Source organism: Macrobrachium nipponense, chromosome 18 (assembly GCF_015104395.2).
Source record: "Macrobrachium nipponense isolate FS-2020 chromosome 18, ASM1510439v2, whole genome shotgun sequence".
Taxonomy (NCBI): Eukaryota; Metazoa; Arthropoda; class Malacostraca; order Decapoda; family Palaemonidae; genus Macrobrachium; species Macrobrachium nipponense.
This window is the reverse complement of record NC_087211.1, coordinates 17,764,123-17,786,640: the sequence shown is the minus strand read 5'-3', so window position 1 is coordinate 17,786,640 and position 22,518 is coordinate 17,764,123. Positions and strand designations below refer to the sequence as shown.

Genomic DNA, 22,518 nt, shown 5'->3' with positions numbered 1-22,518 from the left:
ATCATGAATTGTACTACCCATTAATCAAACACAATACACAAGGTCTTTTTCTTTCATTCATTTTGAACATAATAAAACATTTACTACTTAAGTGCTGTGGCCAGTGCAAGGAGCAAAAATGGGAAAACAGAGAATTCATAGAGGTCTAGTCTTTGAATCAAGGTAGAAAACTACTCCACTATTATTATCCAAATCTTCCTAAGTTGCACCACTTAAGAAAATAGCTGAGCCATTACATTAAGGGGGAGATTGAGAAAAAAAAATGAGGTGATAGCTTTAAGGGGGGAAAAGATTTTTGGAGGATAGTAAAGAGAATATATAAGAAGGCACAAAACTGAGAAGGAAAAAAAGATCAACGTATGATACCATGGAAAAAGGTACTGTACAAGATATCAAGAAATGTCTTTTTAGATTTCAGGTCAGCTGGAGACCTTCCAAACCTATTAGCTTATAAGCAGATAGTGTTCGCATAAGCTATGTTCCCTTACATTTGGGAACATTTGATGTGTACTAACTTCGGCTTGAAATGAATCATATGCCTTATGTGGCTAACAAAAAGATAATTGCTGGCTTACAGTATTTGACCTTTCTATCTTTTTACAGAAATATCAACTCACTCTTCCTAGTCTATTCCCTACCTACGGTCACTTTTTTTAATGAACCTTTTCCAGGCATTTCCATCTTATTCAAGGAATATCTACAATAAGCATTATAGAATATCTGCAATAAATCATACAGCATGCTTTGAAAACACAAAATCAGAAATTCTGTCATATATAAACTGAAACAAATGTTCACTTTTCTCACACTCAGAAACTTGACATAAGCATTTGATAAAAGCTTACCGTGAAACTGTGGTCTGACCTCCCAAGAGACAGATGCATAACCCCCAAATCTATTGCCAGACTGATCTTCAATAACAATAATTGTTGGCCCTTTACCAACAATCTGAAAAACATAGAGAAGACATTGCAAAATATATTGCTTCTGCTTCAAGATAACAGTGGACAATTTAGAATGGACAATTTATAAAAGTTCCAAGTGGAAGACAACAGATTAACAGAGATCAGTACATACTTGAATACACAAAACAGTAAAAGTAAAGCAACACACTATTTTGCAATAATTAAAAGATGTATCAAATTCTAGGAGACCTCATTGAAGAACAGTATTCCACTCATCAAAATATGTTCAACTGATGTTCACAAAGATAATATTGACAGTAATGATCATGTAATAAAATGTACTGGGCATTGTTAGGATATACTATTAGTACTGAAATCTTTCATATCATGACTCCCAACTTCAGCAGTTCTTACAAGATCTCACACAAAATTTTTTTTAAATACAATCCTCTTATGCATCTTTTATCTCAATGCTAGTCTTGCAGACAAAGAGTTGACATACCATTGAGGTTAGTAACTGGGTATTTTGGGCATATCATATGATGATTCTTTTGAGAAAAATGATATTGTTAAGATACAATAAAGTTTTGTACATACTTACCTGGCAGATATATACTTAGCTATAGACTCCGTCGTCCCCGACAGAAATTCGAATTTCGCGGCACACGCTGCAGGTAGGTCAGGTGATCTACCGCCCCTGCCGCTGGGTGGCAGGAATAGGAACGATTACCGTTCTAGAACCAGATTTTCTCTTCCACCTGTCTCCTGAGGGGAGGTTGGGTGGGCCATCAATCGTATATATCTGCCAGGTAAGTATGTACAAAACTTTATTGTATCTTAACAATATCATTTTTGTACATGGAACTTACCCAGCAGATATATACTTAGCTGATTGACACCCTTGGTGGTGGGAAAGAGACAACTATTTACTGAATAGACAGGTAAACAACATACGTTGTAGGTAATAAATAAATAAAACCTTGGTTCCTACTTGATCAGGCGGAAGACTCCATGGCTAATGCCTAGGAATCTGCTTCGCCTAAAGAGCCTCAGCGAGGATGTGACCTATGGCTAAGAGTTCTTGTGGGTCTGTCGATGGGGTCTTATCCATTTACTTGACAGAGCTTCTTACATGACAATATGCCTATGCCTAGTGGCATAATTAAGGAGCACAACACCGATCCCGATCACCTGATCCTAACACGAGGGTTAGTGCTTAAGTTGAAAAAAGTTATCTACAAACTCCTTTCAAACAACCCAAAGAAAAAACACGACGTTAAATAAAATTTAACTCACTAGTTAAGGATCAGTATCTGCTCCCTATCCCAGCAATGTATCCGCAGACACGTATCAACCAAGAGAGAAGGATCCCTCGAAGGTTATCTTGACATCCTTCGGATAATGGGAAGTCAAACACCCAGAGTTGCATCTCCCGTATGTGACAGCTAATATGTCCATTATGACATATTGTTAGGGAAAGAACAAGAATTCGGAAAAGCTCGCACTTCATGCGCTTTTAATTCTCAGCTGTTTGAAGGAATCATCAATGCACTTATCAAGTGCTTAGGAGATCACAATGTCTCAAAGAAGGCCAGGGCGTTCTTTGATATAGATCTCTTCTGGGTGAAGCCTGGAGCCTGGCTAGCGCTTCGTGCCTGGCAGGCGCCTAGCGCCTGTCTAGCGCCTCGCGCCTGGCTGGAGCCTTGCGCCTGAATGGCGCCTAGAGCCTGGCTGGAGCCTCGCGCCTGGCTGGTGCCTGATTGGCTCCTCCTTCCTGGCTAGCGCCTCGCGCCTGGCTGGAGCCTTGCGTCTGGCTGGTGCCTTGCGCCTGAAAGGCACCTGGAGCCTGGCAGAAGGACTTCATGATTACTGTCTATGGAGTCTGCATGCCTCAAGAGTTTCAGCGAGGTAGGGACCTATGACTGACAAACCCTTCTGGATCATGTCAATGGGGGCTAGCCCGCTTTACACGACAGAGCCTTCTCGGATCGTGCCAATGGGGGCTGACCCACTTACATGGCAGAGCCTACCTGTATTCATTATCAATGGGGACTAGCCCTCTTACATGACAGAGCTTTAGGTTTCTCTTTACTGAAGGAGCCTGGCGCCTGGATGGATCCTCAATCCTGACTGGAGCCTATCCTTGAAGGAGTGCCTGCACCTGGATGGAGCCTGGCTGGCTTCTAGAGCCTGGCTGGCTCCTAGAGCCTGGCTAGCTCCTAGAGCCTGGCTGGCGCCTCGCACCTGGCTTGGCTCCTCCACACTTGCTGGAGCTTCGAGCTTGGAAGAGTCTCTAGGCTGTCTGGCGATGTCCACATCGGACACTCTTATATCTGTCCGATTTGTTCGCCTCTGGCGCATTTGCGCCAGGTTGGAGCCCGCTCCTTCTCAGTATCCGACCATGACAGAGTTCCTTGGAACTGTCCGCCTCTGGCGTTTTTCGCCTGTATTGGCATTTGCGCTTGGCTGGCGCTAGATTGTCCGAGAGTCCTGAACAACCACATAGTTTATCAGGAGACTGGAGAAGGGTGGAAGAAATTCTTCCCCTTTGAGCTTTTGGCCTCTGGCAAGGGGAGGTGATTTTAGTCAGCTACACCCAGTAGACGACAGGATATCTAACAATACGAGAGAGAAGAATCTTCCTCCGAGGAGGATCCTTCGTGAACACTTCTTTTGCTAACGAGATCTCTTCTTACATGTTGATGAGGTTCCTCGTTGCAGAATCTTCCCTATCCTTGCCCGAAGGAAGGGAAGGAGTCTGGAAGTCGAAGGAGACTCTGAGCTGAAATTGGGCGGAACCCTGATTTCTACTCTTATTGAATCCTTCTGAATACCTCTGGAAGCATTTTGAGCCCTCATCGCACACCCCGAAGACTCTGTAGGCAACTTTAAACCATCTCTTCTTCTGTAGATGAAATGTAAGTACCCTGCCTGGGTGCAACGAAACTTCTATCTGAAAGTGTTGCGTCAGGAATTAGAGGGATTTAGTTCTTTTGCCAGACATACTATGCTGGCCAAGAACCATTGCCGAGTCTCCATTGAATCTGATGCGAGATTCCAATGCACAAAAAATTCACTTGTCTTCTTGGTCGTTTAGGGCTAAGAGAAACAAAGAATTCCTTCATAAACTTCCTCAAAGAAGTTTGATGAGGAGCAGTTCCATTTTGTCGGAACACGGAATCTGTGGCCACAAAAAGATCCCATTCGAAGTACATGATATCCTACTCTTGTCGTATTGCGGTATCGTATAAGATCCCGAAGATCTTAATCCTCTGTTATCTCTAATTCCCCTTGTAGAGACAGAGTATAGCCTTTTACTGCGTTCTTTGATAGCAGATATAATACATAGGTGATTCTTCCCTCTGAAAGTGAAGAAAAACCTCGCTATGTGGTTCACAGAGGTAATCGGAAGAGGACAGTTTCCTCATTCCATCTAGCACGATCTGCAGCAATTCTATGTCTTAGCCATGACTATTGTCATTTTACCTTGAAAAAAACCTCATTCATGTCCACTTCTGGTCAGTCTGCACGCGGACAGACTCAGAGAGGAGAGGTTTTTATAGGTCTATTTATAATAGATTCTGATAGAATATCCAGATACTCTTGGAAAAGCCTTACGAAACATGCTGTGAGAAGAACGTGATTCTCTGGAATCAACCTCTCCAAGGCCAAAATGAGGCATACATCCTCTCTTCCTTTGACGCCCATTTATCTTAATATCTGTTAAGAATTTATAACTAGGGGAAAAAAGACTAAAGTTTATTCCTCTTCTTTAAATTTAAAGATGTCTTATATTGCTACCTCTCTTGGTTCGAGGAAAAAGAAGCAGTCTAAAGGAAGCCTGTTCGTCTTCTACCTTACAAAGAGATCTATGAAGAAGACTTTCCGCAGGTTCTCACAACTCTTTTCAATAAATGTTAGACATACGTTAACAGTTATTATCTTCGATCAAGAAGGTTCTCACGGACATGCAAAATCTTGCATCGAAACCTCTTAAGGATCGTTACGTTCCGTGTCTGTTCCCAAATAGGTTCTCTTTTGTTAACGCGAACAGGAGACGAAAAAAAAGAGATTCTCGATGCTCTTTGCGATATGAGAGAGTCGTGGAATTGGCCTAAGTGATTAAAATAATCATTTCATCATTCCTTGTAAGCGACCCTTTTCGATTAAATGGGTAACGAAATCAGGAACGAATCTTGCCGTTACCGAGCCTGCTGTCCGAGAGGCTACTGGACTCTTAGGTTAATAACTCGCTAAAACGAGAAAATATCTTGGATTGGTTCTTCTGGCGCAATTTGCGCGAGTCTGGCGCTTTCCTCGAGTTCTTTTTAGGTTATGTGCGCCATAACATCTATGCCTTTATGGTAGCACCGACAATTTCCTATCAATGTTTAATTCCCGTTCTTGTGGGAAAAAACTTTTATATACGTAGTATATCCATTCAGGGAAACAACTTCTGCCACTAAGAGAATGTTTCCCATCCGACTCACCCAACTTCTCTTGAGCAATATCCGATTCTAAAAGGTTGTGTGCGTTTCTCGAAAGGATGAGAGAATTATATATTCTCGCGCGTCTGCCGTATTAGAATCCTTTATAATACTGTCACATTGTGGTAAACAGCATTAATCTAGGAAACCTTTGTAAGGATACTAGGAATTCTGTAGTTAACCTCGGTATGTGCATAAGACTTGACCATACCGTAGTCTTAAAGTGAATTCTCTACTACATTCATCTTCTCACTAAGCATGTACTCTAATAAGCCATGCTTTCGTAAGCATGAGAGCATTATACAATATAGAGTTCCGCTGCGTTAGAATCCTTTAAAAAATGTTACCTACGGTAAACAGCATTGAAATGTTGTAATATCTTTCTTATTGAAAGTTTCTTAGCAAAAGGCAGACAATATTTTATTTATGTTTGCTTAACTATCCCCTCAATCCGAGGCTAAAACCACGATTGTAGGGGAGAGACACGGTTAGTCATTCCATCCCGCAGGAGAGAGGACATGTAACCGACCACTCATGACCGACACCTACATGATACTGCATTGGTGTCTAAGCGATAGCAGTCTCGTTAGCCGACTGGCCTTACTCTTCCAGAGTTGCCAGCTACTCCATTTAATAAAGGAATCTTATAAAATTATTATCGAACTTCAGGAAGTTCTTATAATGCATATCTAAGCGAAACAAGACTTCAATAAATCTAGAAGCTAAGTAGGTGTTGTCTTAACAATCCCTTTAAGCGTAGTCCTTCCTAGGAAATTCCTGGAAGGATACTGGTAATTGAGTTGCTCAGCAAAGAAGTAAATACGGTATGTGCTTATGATTTGCCATATCGTATTCTCATACAGCAGATACTCTACTACCTTCTTTCCCTGCCGAGGCAGATAGAGAAAGGAAAAAGTTTTTACTATCTTCGTTCTTTTCGAATAGAACGATAGAAAGAGTATAATATATCTCCTTAAGGAAGGAAGTTAATCCAGGAACTCTTTAAATCTTCGTGATTTTCTCATAAATCGTGGAAGAGACAGAATTCCTGTTCATCTGTAGGGTTTACGGAAGGAAGTAGATATTTCCTATCCGCCATCATACCCAAACGTCGATGAGCTTCTTATAAGAAAACTCCCAAAGCTCTTGCCTCTTCATAACGAGGGAAGAGCATGAATGAAGGAGAGAGTCCTCTGAATAATGAAAAATGGCTTCCCTTAGTATCAGAATCCTTCTGGCAAAAGCGACGGCCGCCTGTGCGACATCTTGCACCTTTGCCAGGGAAAGTTGCTTACTCAAGTTGAAAACTCAACGAGGAGCCTCGCGACTGACCTCTCTCTCATAAGAAGATTAGGAATATTCTGGCGCCTGGCTCCTTGCACCTAGCGCCTGGAATGTTCCGCGCGCCTGGAATGTTCCGCACGCTAGAAAGGAGACTCGCTCCTGGAACGTTCCGCTTGCGTGGAAGGTCCCGTGCGCCTTGATAGTTCCGAGCGCCTACTATACCCCTTTTAGAAAGAGCCCGCTGCTCGGAAACGTTCAATGGAAGGATCGTTCTGATTGCCACTCTACTATAAGGCTCCTTGCTCTAGCCGTCTGTTTTTCGCGCCAGGCTGGCGCTTCGTCTCTTTGAAGGCGCCTTGCGCCAAGTAAGCGCCTCAGTGGCGTGATTGGTATGGTCTTGGCCTGCTGCCTCGATGGCCGCAAGTTCGATTCCCGGGCATTCCATTGAGGTGTGAGAGATGTGTATTTCTGGTGATAGAAATTCACTCTCGACGTGGTTCGGAAGTCACGTAAAGCCGTTGGTCCCGTTGCTGAATAACCATTGGTTCCATGCAACGTAAAAATGATATTGTAATGATACAATTAAGTTTGTTCATACTTACCTGGCAATATATATATAGCTGATAATTTCCGACGACCGACAGAATTTAAAACTTACGACACACGTAGTGGGAGTCAGGTGGTTAGTACCCATTCCCGCCGCTGGGAGGCGGGTATCAGGAACCATTCCCATTTTCTACTTCCATGAAGTTTTTAATTTCCAACTTGTCTCCTGAGGGGAGGTGGGCGGGTAATTAATTATTATATATTCTGCCAGGTAAGTATGAACAAACTTAATTGTATCATTACAATATCATTTTGTTCATGCAACTTAACCTGTCAGAATATATATATAGCTGAATCCCACCTTTGGTGGTGGGAGAGACAGAATAGAGGATTTAGGAAACACATATATGCAGATATTTGATATCTTGGTTCCTTACCTGTTAGCATAGCTGGCTTCGTGATTACTGCCACATAAGTCTGCTTGTGCTACTAGAGTTGCCAGCAAGGTAGAGACCTATGAAGCTGGTGCACTCCAGATGATCTGTCAACAGGGGCGAGACCACGACGTGACTAGACCATGGACCATACTAATGAGGGCAACGAGACAAAAATACCACCACCTGGCTTAGTTTACCAAAGGTATCCCACTTAACTAAGCTAATGGAAGGGAGACCTGCCCCAGGCGGTCACCCCACAACCATAAAACACAAGTTAAAAACCCCCCCTAATCCCTAAAGGATAGGATGAGTGTTACCTCCTGCCCCCAAAACAGTGTCTGCAGCAATGTATGGTCCGAGGGAGAAGCAATTTTCGTATGTCACTTTCACTCCCGCAGGTAGTGTGAAGCGAACACCGAATTGCTTCTCCAAAATGTGGCATTCAAAATATCTTTGAGCGCCATATTTTTGTGAAAAGCTACCGAAGTAGCAATAGCTCTCACCTCGTTGAGCTTTCCACTTTCAGAAGCCTTCAAAATCACTATCACTGCACTTATCATGAGCTTCTTTAATCGTACTTCTGATGAAAGAACGCCCAGTGCGTTTTTCGACAATAGGAAGATCAGGCTTCCTCACTGAACACCACAAATTGTCAGACGAACCTCTGCAAGCTTTAGTTCTCTGCAGATAGAAACTTTAGAGCCCTGACAGGACACAGGAATCTCTCACGTTCATTTCCCACTATTTCTGATAACCCTTTGATTTCAAAGGTCCTCGGCCACGGGTTGGAAGGATTCTCGTTCTTTGCTAAGAACGTGGGACTTAAAGAACAAATCGCATTACTGTCTGAAAACCCAATCTGCTTGCTAATGGCCTGGATTTCGCTCAACCCTCTTCGCCGTCGCCAGAGCGGTTTAGGAAGATCGTTTTTCTTCGTCAGAAATTTCCTGATAGAAACTGAATGAAAGCGGTTCGAAGTGACTCGAACATCAAATTTGAGCACCACATCCAAGTTCCACGAGGGTACTTTAGGCTGGATGACCTTCTTAGTCTCGAAAGATCTAATGAGATCATGAATGTCTCTATTATTAGTCAAATCGAGTCCTCTGTGCCTGAAGACTACAGAAAGCACGCTCCTGTAGCCTTTAATAGGTTGGAATCAGCCAACTTCACTTCCTCTCTCAGATAAAGAAGGAAGTCAGCTATCTGGCTCACAGAGGTTGTGGTGGAGGAAATGCCCTTCTTCCTGCACCAGGATCTGAAGACAGCCCACTTCGATTGGTACAGAGCGATTGAGGAGGGCCTCCTTGCGGTGGCAATCGCCTTCGCCACAGGTCTTGAAAAACCCCTCGCTCTGGCCAACTTCTTGATAGTCTGGAACGCAGTCAGACTCAGAGCGGGGAGGTTTTTTGTGGTACCTCTCGAAGTGGGGCTGTCTGAGTAGATCTTTCCTTAAGGGCCCCACAGAGTCCTCGGAAAGTCTACCAGGAAGGACATCACCTCTGTGACCCAGTCGGCTGCCGGCCAGAAGGGGGGCGATGAGTGTCATCTCGCTCCTTCGATGCCGCAAACTTCCTCATCACTTCCCCGAGGATCTTGAGCAGGGGAAAAGCGTATATGTCTAGACCTGACCAACTCCAAAGTAGGGCGTCTACTGCGACTGCTCCCGGGTCCAGAACTGGGGAGCAATACAGCTCTGAAGTCTTTTCGTCCTGGAATTTGCGAAGACATCCACCTGCGGACAACCCACAGGTCCCACAGCGACTGGCAAAACCTCTTGGTGAAGGGTCCACTCTGTCGGCAACAGCTGTCCTCGTCGACTGAGAAGGTCCGCTCGAACATTCTGTACTCCTGACACGAACCTTGTCAGGATAGTGACTTTCTTGCGCTTTCGCCCATAAAAGGAGTTCCTTTGCGATGGCAAACAGAGAAGGCGAGTGAGTTCCCCCTTGATTTCTTAGGTATGCCAGTGCTGTGGTGTTGTCCGAGTTGATCTGAATGACTTTGCCGGATATTTCTTCCTGGAAGAACCTGAAGAGCCAGGTAAATCGCTGACAGCTCTTTCAGATTGATTGGGGTGCCAGGGCACCTGTTCCCCTCATCCACCGGTGCCCCGACACTTCTTTCCCTCCTAGTGTTGCTCCCCTAACCCGTGGACGACGCATCGGAAAACAACACTAGGTCGGGTTCCGAAGTGAGAGAGACCCTTCTGCGAGCTTCCGTGGATCTGACCACCAACTTAGGTGATCCTTCACCTCTCTCGTTAAACACAAGATCGCCTCCAGATCTTGTTTGTTCTTCCAACTGTTGGCTAGGAAGAATTGAAGAGGTCTGAGGTGCAGCCTTCCCAGAGAAACAAACTTCTCCAGTGAGGAAATGGTCCCCAGCAAACTCATCCATTCCCTCACCGAGCATGTTTCCTTCCCCAGAAAGGTCTGCCACTTTTTCCAAGCATTGAAGTTGTCGCCCCTGGGACGGAAAAGCCCGAAAAGCCACTGAGTCCATCTGAATCCCCAGATAGACTAAAGATTGAGAAGGAGTCAAATGCGACTTTTCGAGGTTTACCAGAAGACCCAGGACTTCGCTAACGACATGGTCGTGTGCAGGTCCTCCAGACACCGGTCTCGCGATGAAGCTCGAATAAGCCAGTCGTCTAGGTAGAGAGAGATCCTTATATTCTCCAGATGAAGCAGCCTTGCCACATTCTTCATCAGAATGTGAAACCATCGGCGCTGTGGTCAGACCGAAGCAAAGTGCCCTGAATTGGAATACCTTCCCCTTCAGGACAAATCGCAGGTATTTCCTTGATTGGGGATGGATGGGGACGTGAAAATACGCGTCTTGGAGGTCTAGTGAGACCATCCAATCCCCCGGTCTCAAAGCTGACAGCACAGATTGAGGCGTCTCCATCTTGAATTTCTTTCTTTATGACGAAGAGAGGTTTAGGCTGCTGACATCGAGGACGGGTCGCCACCCCCCCGAATGTTTCGGCACCAGGAACAGACGGTTGTAAAATCCTGGAGATTCCAGGTCGAAGACCTGTTCCACCGCTTGCTTCTCGATCATTTGTTCCAGCAAGATCGAAAAGCACTTTCTGTTTCTCTCCTCGATAAGAGGGAGACAAATCCTTTGGTGTTGAGGATAGCGGGGGTGACTTCAAGAATGGGATCCTGTAACCTTTCCTCACAACATCTAGCGACCAAGGGTCGGCATCTCTCTCTTCCCAGGCTCTCGCGAACGAGAAGAAGCCTGGCTCCTACCGGCGTCTGAAGGACTTCCAAATCACTTCCTACTCTTTTTGGCGGAGCAGGGGTTTTTCCTCTGGAAGGAGGCTCTTACCTCGGGAGGCTGTTTTCGAGGAAGATCCAGCACGAAAGGGCTTCGGTTTCTTGGTAAACGAAACTCCAGAAGATGAAGCAGCTGCTGGTCTTCTAGAAGACTGAGCAAGAAGATCTTGCGTTGCCTTCTCCTGAAGGCTCGATGCTATGTCCTTAACCATAGTCTGGGGGAAGAGATGGTCTGAAAACGGAGCGAAAAGCAAGTCCGCCTTTTGCGCTGGAGAGACAGATTTGGCTGTGAAGTTACAGAAGAGTGCTCTCTTCTTGAGAATCCCCGAGCTAAAGTGAGTAGCCAACTCCTCAGAACCATCCCTGACGGCCTTGTCCATACAAGAAAGTACACTGGACAGCTCCCCCAGACTAATAGTATCAGAACTCCTTGACCTGGCATCCAAAACTCCAAGACACCAGTCGAGAAAGTTGAAGACCTCTAGAGTCCTGAAGAGGCCTTTTAGATGGAAGTCGAACTCGTTATGGGTCCAAGTGACTTTTGATGAAGACAGAAGGGCTCTTCTGGAGGCGTCCACAATGCTCCCGAAATCACCCTGAGCAGAGGCTGGTAGTTTAACACCTATGTCCTCTCCCTCTCTCATACCACATGCCTCCTTTACCGCAGAGTCTTGATGGCGGTAAAAGCCAAAGAGGACTTTCCTGAGGCTTTCCTCTTCTCCATCCACTCATGGACTTTCCGGAACGCTTGCTTCGTGGAAAAGCGACTTCTTCATTTTAACGAACCCCGATGCCTTCGATGCTTTAAAAGAAGAAAATTGAGAAGGGGGAGTACGAGGGGCTTCCGGTTGGAAAGTTTCTCCAAAACTCCGACTGCAGAAGACGCATCAAAACTTTATAGTCTGATGAGACAGGAACTGGCTGCTGCTCTTCCTCTGCTTCGACTAAATTATCGCTAACTCCTTCCTCAGAAACTGGAGAAGTAGGAGGAAACTCTGAAGAAAAATGACTAACAGGTAGGGTTCCTTCTTCCACCTGAACTTGCGTTGGTGAGGAACTGGCGCCACCAGCGAGCGCTTGGCGTCCGAATCCACACGTTTGGCGCCGACAGGTGCGCGCTCGACATCTACTAAAACACGCCTGGAGTCCACTGGCGCACACCGAGCGTCCACTGGTGCACGTTTATCAACAACAGGTGCGCGTTTGGCGGCAACGGAAGCGCGCTCCACTTGCACAGAAGCGCGCTCAGCGTCCACCGCTCGCTTGCGAACATTCGAAGACTTGCGAGCGGGAGATATCTCATCCTGAGAGCGAGAAACGAACTTCTCACCTCCTCTAGAGAGCTGCTGGGGAGCAGAACGAACTCTAGAGGGAGACTCGAACGAAGAGAGAGGCGAGCGAGGAGAAAGAGAAGGTCTTGACTTCTTCACAGGAAGCTTCTCATCCTTTCTACGACGCGGAAGAGACTCTCTAGAAGCAAGAGCGTCCTGAAGTTGCTGCTGCAGTGACTGAATCATCCTCTTGGTTGGCGAAACTTCCTGCTCCGGGGAGGGACTGATCCTGTGAGCAGGAGAGCGGCGAGGGGACGCCTCCCTCCTCCTCCCAGGTACGGCCTCCTCCCGAGCTCTGGAGCGACTGTATCGCTCGCACGAACTACCCGAATCCAAGTCCGAAGACTCTCTACGCCTTTTCTGCGGCGGAAAAGCAGCGAACGCACTGTCAGGAGAAGATCGCAGATTCGGAGAACTATGACGTGAAGCGTCAACAACACGCGCCGTCCTTTTCAGCGGACGGGAAGCACCGTGAGAACTCCACCCTTTACGTGGGGATGAAGCCTCCGATGACGAAAAACACTCCTTGAGGAGCGTGCACGCGCACGCTCCCTGGCAGTCTGGGGGATTTTCATCAGTAACTGCCGAAGGCACGCCAGATCGGTGGGGGTTCCTTGTAACCCTCCTTCGGCTTCGAAACATGCTCCCTCCCCAGGTCCTGGGAGTCAAGCAGAGGTCCAGGCCTAGAGGCGAAACGAGGCCGATCTGACGCACCCTCCACTACACAAGGGTATCACTGCACTTCTGCACATCACTTTTGCTCTCAAGAGCCAACACTTTCGATTCTAAAATTACGAATCGACTCCAAAATTAAGGACAAAGTATTACTCTCTACTGACACTGCTTCAGGGCCCGGAGGCAACACTACAGGGTTAGGAGCATTAACAGAAGGAGGGTTAACAGGAGAAACATTAATTTCTTGCACACCTGAAACACTCCTGGAGGAAGACCTCCTTAACCTATCCTTTTCAAGTTTCCTAAGATAGGTATCATACGCCTTCCACTCAGAATCTGTTAATCTTTCGCACTCCTTGCAACGGCTTTCATACACACATTCATGCTCCCTGCAACTCTTACATACCGTATGTGGGTCTACTGAAGCTTTCAGTAGCCTACCTCTACAATCAGTCCTAGAGCAAAATCTAGCGCTACCTGTACTAGACCCTGACATATTATCCAAGAGAAATCCAAACCAAAATCAAATCAATCCACTAACTTAACGTGGCGCCTAGGCCACCGATCCAAGTCAATTATCCAAAAAAGAACCAAAAGGGATACTCAAGTAGCAAAAAGTTTCCAAATCCAGACGGAGGTGCTGTAAACAGATGTTCACAACACCGGCGACAGAAAAATTATGAATAGAAAATGGGAATGGTTCCTGATACCCGCCTCCCAGCGGCGGGAATGGGTACTAACCACCTGACTCCCACTACGTGTGTCGTAAGTTTTAAATTCTGTCGGTCGTCGGAAATTATCAGCTATATATCTGACAGGTAAGTTGCATGAACAAAACACCATATAAACAAACAAAACAAACAAGAAAAATTTTCTAGAACGCGGCTCGCGTTTGGTTGTAGGAACGCGGCTCGCGCTAGTCTGTCAGCTGGAACGCGCCTCGCTGCTGGCTATTGGAACGTAGCTCACGCTAGCTTGCTGGAACGCGGCTTCCTGGCAGCGGCTGGCAGCCGCTGGCTCTTGCTCAGTGTTCTCTTAGCTTTCAGAGAACGCGCTAGATCATCGAAACTCCAAACATACATTCTTCGTCTTTTCGGATGTAAGATGAAGAGACACACTTTTTTAAGGATGCCTTATCATGGCTATCCTTGGCAGTCTGGGACGTTCTACAGAACCTGCCACGAGGGGACGCCTGACCGGTGGGGGTTCTCCCTAACCTTCCTGCGGCTGTCGACTTTCTCCTCCACTGGGTCTGGGAGTTTGGAAGAGGTCTAGGCCTGGAAGCGCTACGGAGCCGATCAGAGCGCACCCTCCACTGCACTGGGAACACTATATTCACTTCTTACCTTTTTAAGAGCTCGCCTTTTGAGCTTCAAATTTGCACATATGAATTTGTAGATTCTGTGGAGTAAGAAGGTGATGAGGATGCAACAACTACTAGAATTGTCAATACTCTAACTGCTCGTTAGAACGAGAGCTCTTAAAGCTTCTAAAGGAAGCGTATCTAGTTATATGCTTTCTGACTTCCTAAAGTAGGAAGTTAGATCTTATATTTCCTTCATCAAGTTCTAACACTTATACACGTATTAGTGAAAAAAAAAAAAAAAAAAAAAAAAATCAATATTCCCTTATTGCAAAATATATGAGTGTCTACCGAAAAATTCGGTAGTTTCACGTAATATATTCTTCGAAATTTCGAAGCCAAATTCATTAAAAAGTTAATAAAAGCGTATGCCAAACCAAAGACCCAGTACTTCCCTGCAAAAGACAGCCCAGAAGGTCGATGGCGATGAAAAAACGAAAATCAAGTCAGGAGGTAGCAAAAACGTATGTTGACACTACCGCGACAGAGAAAATCTGGTTCTAGAACGGTAATCGTTCCTATTCCTGCCACCCAGCGGCAGGGGCGGTAGATCACCTGACCTACCTGCAGCGTGTGCCGCGAAATTCGAATTTCTGTCGGGGACGACGGAGTCTATAGCTAAGTATATATCTGCTGGGTAAGTTCCATGTACAAAATATATGAACAAATACAGAAGTTAGGAGATTACACAAAATTTTTTATAATTTCTTTCTTTTTTATTTAAGCTGAGTAAATTTTCCCATATCTGACCTCCATATTACTTCTATTCATAATTCTAAGGTATTAGTTAATTTATAAGGTATTAGTTCAGGCTGCCTCCCCAACTTAGTAACTTTGAAGTTTTACTGTATTTTCCTCTTAGCATTATATTCTGCAGAAAATACCAACCATCCAATAATGGCTGGTTTTCTAGCAAACAACTTCTTTCAAACAAACAGTAACACTGAGATTTACTTGGTAACTCTTACAATCAGCACTGAAAAAATACCAGTATGAACTGTTGCTTCAGATCACTGAGTTAAAATATTTGGATCTCATATGGCAGACCATCTGCAAAACTACAAAAATTTACCTAAAATAGATCTACAGCTCTGAATATGTCAGTAATACATACCTGCTTCATAAATATACTAAAGCTCCACCCATGTGTTGCAGTAGAAAATATGAAACGCCACTCGGACTGCAGATTCATAGGTAAAGCCCCGTTAAGAAACATGACTTCAGCAGCCGACAGCATTGTGGGGAACACCTGCAATGTTTTGGTATATCAGGAAATCATTACCAAACAACTAAAATTCATATAAAAATAAATAAACTGGCATAAGATGCTATGAGAACATGTTAACAAATCATGTTTAATAAGAAGACCCACCAACCTGAAATCCTACATACATTTCAAATCTAATGAGGAGACATCAATCATTGATATATTCCAAAGACCTCAATATTCTTAAATGTTACATGAATTTCTTTTTTTTCAGAGCCTGACAAAATGCTTTAAGGTTCAAGGAGATAACTGCAATTTCTAATTCAATGAAAGTTTGAGTAATGATTTGTTTATAGTATAACTTTTGTACTGCAATGACTAGGGTCACTGATACTAGAAATGTTATTGGCTGTAAATATCTTGAATTTGTATTTGATTCCAAGATCTTTAGCTAAGCAAGTTTGCTTGACCTGTGTTTATCTGGTGAGAGAGAGAGAGAGAGAGAGAGAGAGAGAGAGAGAGAGAGAGAGAGAGAGAGAGAGAGAGAGAGAGAGAGAGAGAGTGGGCAACAGTCACATGAATCTGGTGTTGTTGGTGGAGCCAGATAAGTGTGCGATCTAACCCTTAGCTTTTTGTTCTGCACTTTATACTTTATACATCTGCTACCTTTGGAGCTGTATCCCATACACTGCTAGGAGTGATATTCCTATGCAGTGTTTTTCTGATGACTAATAACACCCTACCTGCCAAAGGGAGGCAGAAGGTTCTGAACCTTCTCACAAAATTTCCTAAGATTCTCCAGAAATGAACCAAGACTTTTAATAACAATTAGTAAGAAGGTTTTACCCACTAAAAATACATACTCTATTAAGACTATATAAACTAAGAAAAAAAAAGATGTTACAAATATATATATGTGCTAAACGTGGTGAACACACAATTAATGCTGAACTGCCACTAGAAGGCTGGTGAGGGGGGATTTCCTCTGAGGAATGTGGAAGTTCAGCATAAAAAAGATAAGCTATTGAACAAGGGTTTGTGCTGAAACAACTACAGTCTATAAGGACCATGTGTGTGCATGCATATATAATTACCTTAGGAAGTTGAGTTGCTTGTGGTAGTAATCTTCTCTCACCAAGAGGGCTAAACTTGAATAAATACTTAAACATCTCCATCTCAAGGTTACCAAAAATACAGTGACCCAACCACCATCTCTCAAATGCATCATAAGAAATCAAGAGAGATTCTGGAGGACCTTTTCCCCAAACCTGAAACATGAATTTTATCAATATGAATACAAAAGAAAATAATAAAGGATATAAAATTATGCATTCACTACTTCTGACTGAATTTCTTTTCAAATCCAAAAATATTCTAAATTACATATACGACAAATGAAATTCTATGTGGAGAAGAAAGCCACAGTCCAAGGTTCAGTATGGCAGTATAAATATTCTATATAAATGATTTATAGTACTATCGACAAGAAAAGTGAAGATACAGTTTTCATTAGCTTTCATTCATCGAATTTCCCATTTGCTTTTACTGAAAAAATAAAATCTCGCTAAATTTACTCATATGATATAATTTACAATGTATTTTCACATTCTAAAGTTGAAACTGCAAAACAAAACCGTTCAGATACTTAAAAACACGGTATATGTCTGAAGTAATTGGAATTTCTCAGATGGCTTCGTTCATAGAGATCTGGTAGATAGAATGTGAATTTCTGATTGTAATACTATGTATCAAGACGACAATATTTAATAGTTTTCCTTCATGAACGGGAATATTATTGCATCATTGTAAGTGGTGAATGTAATTATTTGAGTTTCTACAAATTTACTTTTGCATTCCAAAGTGTTTAAAGTTAGCTGACATCAATGGCAGTCAATGTTGCGATGGCTAAGGTAAGTTAAGCAAATCTAGTTGCATCCACAAGAGCGTTTTCTATGTATGAGGAGGAGCCCTAGAACTTCAAGCGGGAAAACGCAAGCCACTGGATACTGGCTTACGTAACAGATTTCACACTTTGATTACTTTGATGTTGACATGGATCGAATGCTAGTGGCTGTTTACAAAGCTACTTTAAAAATAAATCTTTATCAAAGTTAAAGTAGAATGTCAGCTCAAAGATTTTCTGGCTATGCTCCCATTACAAAGCAGTTCGTAGTTAGCCTACATGACTGCATTACTTTGCCATGATGCTGAAAGATCTCCCAACACATCATCATTTTTGCACTATATAAAACTTTAATTATCTGCGTAATACATATTGAGTTATTTGTGGTAATAAATATTTTTACTTAACAGATTTTTTTGTGAATGATTTGTGGATGAAAACCGATTTTCAAAAGTACAGACTATATCAAGAGAGCAAGAATGACCGCAGCCTGTGTTTGAAATTTTCCATGTCTTTTTACAATCTTTGAATGTTACGGCAACTGTCGAATGAAATCAAGATTAGGGTATGATTTCTTAGAAAATTAACTTGAATACTATGGTCCTTCAAATTTTATCTAGCATAGTGTAGCACGATCTTGGCACCCATATCACCACGTTTCAGGTATCTGTGCACCGACTTACCGCTCTTTCTTCTGCCTTTCCCCATCACAAGTCCGTTACCAATACTATAATTCTCTCTCTCTCTCTCCACTTCTATGACATACTTTAAAAATATATATCACCACCCAATCTCCCAAAGAAAATAAAAAATTAAGTAGTTATAAATAGGTCTATGCTTTCATAAGCAGATTTTGCTCTCTCTCTCTCTCTCTCTCTCTCTCTCTCTCTCTCCACTTTTAAAACACATTTGAAAAAATATTATCACTCAATCTATAAAACTAAAAAAAATGAATAAAGTATCTCCATAGATAGGCCTATGCTTGCATTCTCTCTCTCTCTCTCTCTCCAAGTTTCTTTCCCCATCACCACTTCTCTCTCTCTCTCTCTCTCTCTCTCTCTCTCTCTCTCTCTCTCTCTCTCTCTCTCCACTTTTGAAACACATTTGAAAAAATATTATCACTCAATCTCTCAAAGTAAATATATAATGAATTAAGTATCTCTATCGATAGGTCTATGCTTGCGCTCGCTCTCTCTCTCTCTATCATCATAATATTTCATTCTTTACTGTGTTGTTCCTCATGATTTCCAGAAGTACTGCCGAAATTTTAGAAAAAATTTATTTTTATTTTTTAAGATCTGTCTTTAATTATGGATGAATTTTACGTCAGTTTAGTGTCAAACATTACAAAAACACTAAGAGTTGGAACTAAATTTCTGTACAAGATGAGAGACAAATGTAATGTTATTACCTTTTTAATGCCTTCATTGGGGAAGAATAAATCAAGTAACACAGCGAAAGCAATCTGCGTCCTAACAGTATCAGGACTGTTCTTCCAGCGTCCTTTCTCGGGTATACCTTTCTCATAAAATTCAATTATCATCTCCATGTACTGCAAAAAGAAATTCAGTGCAAATGAATAAATTCTACCATACACCCTTAAATTACAGTTCATGTTTAATGTTCTATGACTGTTCAAAATTAAAAACAGTTTTGAAAATGTCTAAATTTTTCATTCTAATACAAAACCACCAGTTTGCTCTTGCCAAAACCTTTGATCAGCAACTCATGCAAATGCACTCAATGAGAAAGGTGGTTGTGAATCCCCACATCAATGCTTCTAGTGGTAGTAAGTAATTCACTGTTGTCTAGACTTACTATGCACAAGTAATGACAGTTCAATAGGACACTTATCGGTAAATTGATGGGGTTGAATTAAAAAAGTGATCCTTGTTTTTAAAAAATGTAATGTTTTCAAACAACTCCATTAATTTGCTATTGCCTGGGTACCAATTTAGGTGGGAAAGAGTAAACTAAGATAGGCGGTCTTCTGAGTGTGGCTACAAATCAGTACTATTTTATATGGTGTGGGTCATGAATGGACTGCAATGTAACCTTGCATAGGAGGGGTTGTAATTGTGTTGTTCACATTGGTCTAATTATAAATCAATAAACGTTTCATTCCACAAACAAAGCAAAGGCTTTAGTCTCCAGAGTACCAATCTCTTAAAAGAAGGGAATATGGTTAGGAAATACGAAAAATAAATGTGATAGGAGTGACCCCTATCCTCTTCGCATACTTCAAGGCTGGGATCAGCATACATAATGGTGACCTGGGGATTAAATCTCACAGATACAATATACAAGCAAGTACACAGCTCTTCAAGGAAGTGAAATTACTATACTCTGTTTTTTTTTATCTGTCCATCCGCCTGTGGTGTTTTCACATGGTAACACTGCTTCCAGGGCTTTAAATAGTTACGCTATGTGTAAATTTTAGATAAATAAAAGGATATTTAGGTGTACATTTGCAACTGAAAAGCATTTTAATAATTTACTGTATGCGAATTACACCGTTAATATTTGAAATAGGATATTGTTATTATTGTTGAATGTAAGCTGAATGTGACTATCTAAAGCCCCGGACGCAGTGTTACCATGCACAAACACCACAGGCGGCTGGACAGATGGAAAAAAACCGAGTAGTATAGACAATCAATATCCATATTCCATCTGGAAGATAGAGACCTGTAAACAGACTGAATTTCATGGCCTATACATCAATTCTGGTGTTTAATTCATTTTCATAAACAAAATGAAAAAATAATGAATAATTACCAAGTACAGATACATGGCGTAAGTTACTTTACGTTATCAATCTGAATATATGTACACAATAAAATGTCTTTTTTTATTTCTAAATTACATCATAAAGCAAACTAAATAAAGGTCTGTTTGGGATGATCCCACTCTCTTTCCCATGAAAATGAAGATTTGATGTACTACTGCCCATGTCAGCTAAGAACAAACAATGAATCCACAGTTGATCAACCTGGATGACTATGCCCATCCTGACTGTAATCTATCTGCTCTGTATGTGTTTGTCTGACATGGTAATTTCTCAGCCTCAACTTTTCCATTCATAACCTATGTCTCTGAAGACCAAGTGCTATATACTGGAATAGTGCTGGCTTGTTCCTGGTTGTATAATTCCACCACAACCAGAACCTGTTGAATGCTTCCTTGTGCCATTGGCTAACTAATGCCCCACTCCATATTTGACTTCTTCAGGTCTGGGCTTTCTCGTTTTGATGCTGACTAACGACCTAGTTTATACTAGGCAACAATATACCACTGGTGTTAAAACCAATAAAAGAATTATACCTGTAACATCATAAAGAACTTCTGTTTTCATTGTCCAGGAAGTTCCTGATATCACTGCTGACCAACCAGTCGCAGCTTAGTAGACAGCTTTTTCATCTCTTGCAACATCTGCATCCTAAAAAACATGGGTTTAACCTGACCACCAAAAAAACCAAGCCATGCCTGTATGGCTTGGTATTTCATGAAGTGGAATTGTTTGCCCGCAAACAATCCCAAAATATGTTGTTTTAGATTCTTCCTTCTACCTAAAGCCACCTTGACCTGCACTAGATCTAGTCATCAATGCACTAACCCATGGATGCATCCAGGACATGTATTCTTCAATAAGAAATCCTTACCTCAGCAACAAGTACTATTTACTTAAGGCCTTTGTCATTAGAAGCCATGAACATTTTGCATGACCTGCTGTTTGCCAGTCCTTTATACAATAATACCTCAATTGTATGCGATTCGAGTTGCGCGAATTCACAATACTAGTGCGATCTTTTCATTGGAACCTAACTAATTGTCATATACGAGTATTTCACAGGCATGCGAACTCAAACGTAACATTTTCGAAACCTGGAGAAACCCTGCAAAGGTGTTTGTTCAAGTCTTTTATGTATTTATATGTTTTCATGCTTTTCTGTGTAAATTAAATATTAAATAATAGAAATAATTATTTCTCTTCCTCTCTCTCTCTCTGCAGATGTAATCTTCACACTGTCCTTTACAGTTACTTTAACATTTAAAAGTTAGCTTCATACTTATATAAATACTACTCTTTTCTCTCTCTCTCTCTTGTAGTCAGGGTAGCAAAGTAGTTAAGAAGATTTCTAAAAATAAAATGGTTGGTCGGAAGGGGCAAAGAAGAGAGAACTATGTTGTATGTAATCTTCACACACACTTATATTTTTACCAATCATTTATTTCTTTTTTCATGGGTAATGTATTAAGCTAACATTTAAAGGGCATTACAGTAACTTTAATATTATTTAATAGTTGGCTTGATATTTTGGGAGCATGATTAGGGTCATATTTAGCGTTCAAACTGTAGAAGTAAGCACTTACAGGCAGTCCCCGAGTTACGACGCGTTCGGCTTACGACGTTCCGAGGTTAAGGAGCTTTTCAATTATATTCATCAAAAATTATTTCCAGGGTTACAACGCCTACAACTCTGATCTGGCAGAAGAAATATGACACCAAAAATGCAAAATAATGAATATTTGAAGGTTTTTTTTGAATAAAAATGCAATAAGAATGCAGTTTACATAGTTTTGAATGCACCCAAAGCATTAAAAGTATGGTTTTCTAAGGATTTTTGACGATGTTCCGGCTTACGACGATTTTCGGGTTACAATGCGTCTCAAGAACGGAACCCCCGTCGTAACCCGGGGACTGCCTGTATTAGCATTTTTAGAGACCATGCCAAACTTACATGAAACTTCCCCTTACACAAGGGGGTCTGGAACCTAACCTCACGTAAGTTTGGGCTATTACTGTACTACTATGGTAAGACATGGTGATATTGAATCCTACTATCCTTCCTTATGCAAAAGCTCATCCCAGAAAGCAAAAATAATATTAAAAAAGCACTTTACGTACTCTTCATTTTAATTTTTGCAATGCCTTTTAAAAATGTAACAGATAACATACTAAAACATTAATATTCCAATTCTGAGAAATTAACTTCAGAAAAGTATATATAAATACAGTACTACAGAACAATGATAAAATTTCGTAAGTCACAAGAAAAAATTGTATGTGTGTATGTAAAGGACCGAGGGTT

At 42.1% G+C, this 22,518-nt stretch overlaps 1 protein-coding gene across 3 annotated transcripts in view; it reads right to left on the bottom strand.

The window, feature by feature from the left end:
• The window catches only part of LOC135196894 (MTOR-associated protein MEAK7-like), a 49,899-nt gene that overhangs the window by 9,023 nt on the left and 18,358 nt on the right, over nt 1-22,518 (bottom strand). For all 3 annotated transcript variants that reach the window (XM_064223682.1, XM_064223684.1, XM_064223683.1), the window contains exons 4-7: nt 18,837-18,977; nt 16,617-16,790; nt 15,430-15,564; nt 846-948 (exon numbers count right to left, since the gene is read on the bottom strand). In XM_064223682.1, coding sequence (XP_064079752.1) covers nt 846-948; nt 15,430-15,564; nt 16,617-16,790; nt 18,837-18,977 — 553 coding nt within the window. The remainder of the gene's footprint in view (nt 1-845; nt 949-15,429; nt 15,565-16,616; nt 16,791-18,836; nt 18,978-22,518) is intronic.